Source organism: Rhinopithecus bieti, unplaced genomic scaffold (assembly GCF_001698545.2).
Source record: "Rhinopithecus bieti isolate Rb0 unplaced genomic scaffold, ASM169854v2 scaffold_15776, whole genome shotgun sequence".
Taxonomy (NCBI): domain Eukaryota; kingdom Metazoa; phylum Chordata; class Mammalia; order Primates; family Cercopithecidae; genus Rhinopithecus; species Rhinopithecus bieti.
Genome location: NW_016808836.1, coordinates 86,298 through 92,604, shown reverse-complemented (window position 1 = coordinate 92,604; position 6,307 = coordinate 86,298). Strand labels below are relative to the sequence as shown.

General features: G+C 56.1%; 2 protein-coding genes across 8 annotated transcripts in view; one reads left to right on the top strand and one right to left on the bottom strand.

Moving 5' to 3' along the window:
* Positions 1 to 3,024, top strand: part of YIF1B (Yip1 interacting factor homolog B, membrane trafficking protein) — a 15,329-nt gene extending 12,305 nt beyond the window's left edge. For 2 of the 4 annotated variants that reach the window (XM_017887444.1, XM_017887443.1), the window contains exon 8: positions 1,096 to 3,024. In XM_017887444.1, the coding sequence (XP_017742933.1) occupies positions 1,096 to 1,251 (156 nt within the window). In that variant the 3' untranslated portion in view covers positions 1,252 to 3,024. The remainder of the gene's footprint in view (positions 1 to 1,095) is intronic. The other 2 variants (XM_017887442.1, XM_017887441.1) reach the window with 1 other exon arrangement.
* Positions 1,607 to 4,562, bottom strand: CUNH19orf33 (chromosome unknown C19orf33 homolog). 4 transcript variants are annotated; one of them, XM_017887451.1, is made up of 5 exons: positions 2,658 to 2,752; positions 2,315 to 2,373; positions 2,108 to 2,223; positions 1,914 to 1,973; positions 1,607 to 1,755 (listed from the first exon to the last, which is right to left on the bottom strand). In XM_017887451.1, exons 2-5 carry the CDS (start codon positions 2,334 to 2,336, stop codon positions 1,651 to 1,653), a joined length of 303 nt encoding a protein of 100 aa, XP_017742940.1. In that variant the 5' UTR covers positions 2,337 to 2,373; positions 2,658 to 2,752; the 3' UTR covers positions 1,607 to 1,650. The 4 variants fall into 4 exon arrangements, with proteins under 4 accessions (XP_017742940.1, XP_017742938.1, XP_017742937.1 ...); XM_017887449.1 differs by lacking the exon at positions 2,658 to 2,752 and adding an exon at positions 4,533 to 4,562 and having other exon boundaries at positions 1,609 to 1,755; positions 1,914 to 1,976; XM_017887448.1 differs by having other exon boundaries at positions 1,609 to 1,755; positions 1,914 to 1,976.
* Between the last annotated feature and the right edge of the window lie 1,745 nt (positions 4,563 to 6,307).

The following is a 6,307-nucleotide window of genomic DNA, read 5'->3' as shown; positions in this document are numbered from 1 at the left end:
TGGCGCAATCTTGGCACACTCAAAGCGCCGCCTCCCGGGCTCATGCTATTCTCCCTGCTCAGCCTCCAAGTAGCTGGGACTACAGGCGCCCGCCACCACGCCCAGCTAATTTTTTGTATTTTTAGTAGAGACGGGGTTTCACCGTGTTAGCCAAGATGGTCTCGATCTCCTGACTTCGTGATCCGCCCGCCTCGGCCTCCCAAAGTGCTGGGATTACAGGCTTGAGCCACCGCGCCCGGCCTGCAAGACCCCATCTCTAAAAAAATTAAATAATTAGCCAGGCATGGCAGTGTGTACCTATAGTCCCAGCTACTCGGGAGGCTGAGGTGGGAGGATCACTTGAGTCTGGGTGAGGCTGCAGTGAGCTGAGATCATGCCACTGCAGTCAAGCCGGGTGGACAGGCTTTTTTTTTTTTTGAGACGGAGTCTCGCTCTGTCACCAGGCCTGAGTGCAGTGGTGCAATCTTGGCTCACTGCAACCTCTGCCTCCTGGGTTCAGGAACGATTCTCCTGCCTCAGCCTCCTGAGGAGCAGGGAGCACCACCATACCCAGCTAATTTTTGTATTTTTAGTAGAGATGGGGTTTCACCATGTTGGCCAGGATGGTCTCGATCTCCTGACCTCGTGATCCGCCCGCCTCGGCCTCCCAAAGTGCTGGGATTACAGGCGTGAGCCAACGCACCAGGCCAGAGACCCTGTCCTTTAATAAAAATAAAGATAGCATTTCTGGCATGTCTTCAGAAACTGCCATGTGACCAGCATAAGGCAGCAGCCAGGGCCACATCTCCCACCCCCTCAGGCCGGGTGTCCACTGCAGAGTCCCCCTTCACCCGCTCCCGGACCTTGCCTGGCATATGAGTGTTGAATCTTCTCATATTTTGCCCACAGGGCCTGGGGAGGAGCAAATCTTCACCATGTTAGGAGGTTTGGGGAAACTGAGGCCCCAGGAGCAGAAACCTGAGGCTGCACAGGGCCAGGGACTTGTCCCTGGCTGCCTGGGGCTTCTAGACAGAGGCTGGAAGTATGTTGGGGCTCTCACTCTGGCCCAGAGAGCTCACGGGTAAACCCCTTGGTTCCTCTCCCTTTCCCACCCAGATCCGGACCCTGCGGCTGAAGATCTTGGCAGAGGCAGCGGCTGAGGGGGTCCCGGTGCGTGGGGCCCGGAACCAGCTGCGCATGTACCTGACCATGGCAGTGGCAGCGGCACAACCTCTGCTCATGTACTGGCTCACCTTCCACCTGGTGCGGTGAGCGGAGCTTCCCGCTGCTGCTGCTGCTGCTGCTGCTGCTGCTGCTGCTGCTGCTGCTGGGGGCCACTGGACTCATCTCCTGCCTGCAGGCCCCAGGGGTCCACCCTGTCTGGCCACAGGCAACGCCTCCATCCCATGTTCCGCCCAGCCCCGCCCCCAACCCAAGGTGCTGAGAGATCTCCAGCTGCACAGGCCATCGCCCCAGGGCGTGGCTGCTGTTACAGAAACAATAAACCCTGATGGGCATGGCGTGGGCAGCCTCTCCTTGGCCGCGTGCAGGGATGGGCGGGCCCAGCCTTGGGCAGGGGGTAGGGAACTGGGGACGGGCCCGGAGCAGGCACCGCGCTGATCAGTCGCAGAAGGCAGAGATGAAGGTTTAATGAGCCCTGTCCAGGGCCCTTCACTGAGGAGCCTCCTTCTTGCCCTTTTCCTTTTTCTTCTTCACTTTGGGCTTCTTGGCCTTGCCAGGGGTGCTCTCGTGCTGCTTGGAGCCAGTGGTGTGGGGCTGTGGGACCGAGGGCAGGGATGGGAGAGAAGAGATGGTTCTGGGCTGTAAACGAGACAGGGGAACCGCCCCCCGTACCCTCCCCACCAGCCCCAGCGCTGGGACGCTTCTCTGGGGTGCAGGGCATGGGCTTGGGGATGCTGGCGAGAACCCCTTACCTTCACATCCGTGTCCGAGTCGCTGGAGCTGCTGCTGGAGTCGGAAGAGCTGTGGTGTCCCTGCTGGATGGAGGTGCGGCAGTGAGGCAGTGCCCCCTTACCCAGCCCCCAAAGTTGGAAGCCCAAGGCAGGACCCTGGGGTCAGGGATCAGGGGCAACCCCACCCGTCCGCAGCCGGTGATGAGGCGACTGACCTTTGGACCCGGACCTGCCCCTGCCTCCGACTGGCCCTGAACTTTGTGGGGATTGAGCTTGGGGTCTCCCCCATGGCCCGCCCCAACACCTGGCTTCTGGGAGGTTGGCTCCAGAGCTGTGGAGAGAAGTTGGGTGGTTGGTGCAGGCAGTTTCTGGGCTTGATTCCCTCCCGCTCCACCTCCAATCCACACTCCCCAGGAGCTCACCTGCTCCGAGGTCGAACTCCATGGCGAGAGATGTGTCCCAAGGCCAAGGGCGCCTGCGCCTGCAGAGGAGTGGAGCAGTGGGAGGAGCGCTGAGGCCTACCCCTTGGAGGAATGCTGAAACGCCCCACCCAACCTCTGTCCTGGTCCCCAGCCCTGACTGCCTGGCACCGCCCAGCATTTCCTCTGTGAGGAGTGAGGGAGCTGGACAGGCGATGGCCTCCGCCAGCCTTGGGGCCTGAGGGGAGGCCGACTGAGGGGGGCTCTGTGGATGGCATTCAGGGAGCTACATGTTTCCCCCAAAAGCTCAGATGCTGGTTCTTGAGGAGGGAGGCGCGGTCCCCACCTTCCTGCATACCGCCACAATATGGCCTCCTCCGCCGCAGTTTCTCACAGGGTGCTGCTGCTAGGGGCGTCCTGTGTTCTAACTCGCTCCCACAGCCACTCCGGCTTAGTGAGCAGCATCTGAGGGGTGAGGAGCGTAGACTTGGAGCCAGCCTGCTGCACTAGATGCCAGCTGTGTCACTTAGCAGGGTGACCTCAGGAAAATTGCTTCACCTCTGTGCCTCAGTTTCCTCATCTGTAAATGACAGCTACCCATGGGATTGATGTGAGAGTCAGATGAGTTACTTTCCTAGAATGGTATCTGGCATGACACCTACTGATAATGTGTTGGGTTTTTTAGAAATAAAAGGTAGGTGTTTTAGGCCGGTCATGGTGGCTCATGCCTATAATCCCAGCACTTTGGGAGGCAGAGGCATGTAGATCACCTGAGGTCAGGAGTTCGAGACCAGTCTGACCAACATAGTGAAACGCTGTCTGTACTAAAAATAAAATTAGCTGGGCACGGTGGTGCACGCCTGTAATCCCAGCTGCTCCGGAGGCTGAGGCACGAGAATCACTTGAACCCGGGAGGCAGAGATTTCAGTGAGCCAAGATCGCACCACCGCACTCCAGCCTGGGTGACACAGTGAGACTCCGTCTCAAAAAAGAAAAAAGTATATAGATATAAAAGATAGGCCGGGCACGGTGGCTCAAGCCTGTAATCCCAGCACTTTGGGAGGCCGAGACGGGCGGATCACGAGGTCAGGAGATCGAGACCATCCTGGCTAATACGGTGAAACCCCGTCTCTACTAAAAAATACAAAAAACTAGCCGGGCGACGAGGCGGGCGCCTGTAGTCCCAGCTACTCGGGAGGCTGAGACAGGAGAATGGCGTGAACCTGGGAGGCGGAGCTTGCAGTGAGCTGAGAGCCGGCCACTGCACTCCAGCCTGGGCGGCAGAGCAAGACTCCGTCTCAAAAAAAAAAAAAAAAAAAAAAAAAAAAAGATATAAAAGATAAGTGTCAAGCCAGGCACAGTGGCTCATGCCCAGCACTTTGGGAGGCCGAGGCAGGTGAATCACCTGAGGGGAGTTTGAGACCAGCCTGGCTGACATGGTGAAACCCCGTCTCTACTAAAAATACAAAATTTAGCCAGGCATAGTTGCGGGTGCCTGTAATCCCAGCTACTTGGAGGCTGAGGCAGGAGAATCACTTCAGCCCGGAGGCGGAGGTTACAGTGAGCCGCGATTGTGCCATTGCACTCCAGCCTGGGTGGTAGAGCCAGGCTGCATCTCAAAAAAAAAAAAAAAGATAAATGTCTTTATGAGTGTGGGCTGCTTTAACAAATATAGAGAGGGTGGCTTTAACAGGAAACACAGTTCTCGCAGTCCTGGAGGCTGGAAGTCTGAGATGGGGGTGTTGGTAGATCCGGTGTCAGGAGCGCTGCTTCCTGGCTCGTTGACAGCCACCTTCTCCCTGCCTCCCCCCCATGGCCGAGAGCAAGATCATCTCACGTTGTGTCCCTTTCTATAAGGGCACAAATCTTGCTCATGAAGGCTCCTCCCGCATCACCTAGTGACCTCCCAGAGGTCCTACCTCCAAATATCATTACTCGGCTTCAGCACAGGAGTTTGGGGAAGACACATTCAGTCTATGACAGTAGGTATTGTTCCAACCCCTACTTCACAGATGAGAAAACTGAGGGAGTAGGTAAGAAGACGAAGGGCAAACATATAGCATGGGCTGGGTGCAGTGGTTCGTGCCTGTAATCCCAGCCCTTTGGGAGGGAAGCAAGGCAAGAGGATCACTTGAGCCCAAGAGTTTGAGATCAGCCTGGGTAACATACTGAGACCATCTCTACATGAAATTAAAACTTAGACAGGCATGGTGGCACTCACCTGTAGTCCCAGCTACTTGAGAGGCTGAGGCAGGAGGATCACTTGAGCCCAGGAAGTCCACGCTGCAGTAAGCTGTGATCGAGCCACTGCACTCCAGCCTGGTTGACGGAGCAAGACCCTGTTTCAAAACACACACACAGGCCAGGCACAGTGGCTCACACCTGTAATCCCAGCACTTTGGGAGGCCGAGGCGGGAGGGTCACTTGTGGTCAGGAGTTCAAGACCAGCCTGGCCAACGTGGTGAAAAATATAAAAATTCACTGAGTATCGTGGCGCATGCCTGTAATCCCAGCTACTCAGGATGCTGAGGCTTGAGAATTGCTTGAACCCAGGAGGCGGTGGTTGCAGTGAGCTGAGATTGCATCACTGCACTCCAGCCTGGGCGACAGAGCAAGACTCCAACACACACACACACACACACACACACACGTAGTCTAGTTCTAGTCTGTTCAGGCTATATATATAGTTCAAACCCAGGCAGTGTAGCTTGATTCCAATGCTTGGCCTGGCCCCTCTGTCTCACCCTCTTGGGAGCTCTTAGAGGAATGAGCAGCCAGCTGGGCCCAGTTTTCCCTCCCCTGGGCTGGGCTCAGGTCAGGTTAGGGTAGAAACTGAAGCCTGAGCCATCTGCTCCTACCTCTGTGAGGTGAGATGTCCTTGGTGTCCCTCTCCAGCCCAGCCCTGCCCCCAGCAACTGGGCTGCCTGCATCTACAGGGAGTGGGCATCTAGGAGCAGGTGGCTGAGGCCTGGGCATGGTAATGAGCATGCAGCTCATGCCCTTGTACACTCAGGTGTCTGCTTACATGTCCATTCCTCAGAGGAGCCTGGCTCGGCTGCCAGCAACTCAGAGTGGCAATGCTCCATCCCCTTTCCCCGGCTTGAAGTCCAGCATAGCCCATGCCTGCCACCATCTGCAGTTACCTTTCTTCACATTCACTTCTTCAGCATGTATTTACTGAGCACCTACTATGTCTCCAGCACACTTCAAGACCTGGGGGTGGCCAGGCACAGTGGCGCATGCCTGTAATCCCAGCACTTTGGGAGGCTGAGGAGGTTGGATGGCTTGAGCTCAGGAGTTTGAGACCAGCCTGGGCAACATAGCGAAACCACATCTCTATTTAAAAGAAAAGAAAAGAAAATTGTTAAAGGAGGACCTGAAAATAAATAAATACAAATTAATTAATTTGTTTTAAAAAGCAGTCAGGTGCAGTGGCTCACGCCTGTAATCCCAGCACTTTGGGAGGCTGAGGCAGGCGGATCACCTGAGGTTAGGAGTTCGAGACCAGCCCGGCCAACATGGTCAAACCCCATCTCTACTAAAAAAATACAAAAATTAGCTGGGCATGGTGGTGGGCGCCTGTAATCCCAGATACTTGGAAGGCTGAGGCGGGAGAATCGTTTGAATCCAGGAAGCGGAGGTTGCAGTGAGCCAAGATCGTGCCATTGCACTCCAGCCTGGGGGACAGGGCAAAACTCAAAAAAAAAAAAAAAAAGGCTGGGCGCTGTGGCTCACGCCTGTAATCCCAGCACTTTGGGAGGCCGAGACGGGTGGATCACGAGGTCAGGAGATCAAGACCATCCTGGCTAACACGGTGAAACCCCGTCTCTATTAAAAATACAAAAAACTAGCTGGGCGAGGTGGTGGGCGCCTGTAGTCCCAGCTACTCGGGAGGCTGAGGCAGGAGAATGGCTTGAACGTGGGAGGCTGAGCTTGCAGTGAGCTGAGATCGCACCACTGTACTCCAGCCTGGGGGACAAGAAAGAGACTCCATCT

Bases quoted from the DNA above. Each gene is read 5' to 3' on its own strand.
- CUNH19orf33 (XM_017887449.1), bottom strand. From the start codon at position 2,336: ATGGAGTTCGACCTCGGAGCAG. The intron at 2,224-2,314 runs GTGAGCTCCTGG...TTCTCTCCACAG, and splicing joins GGAGTTCGACCTCGGAGCAG to CTCTGGAGCCAACCTCCCAG. The intron at 1,756-1,913 runs GTAAGGGGTTCT...TCGGTCCCACAG, and splicing joins ACTCGGACACGGATGTGAAG to CCCCACACCACTGGCTCCAA.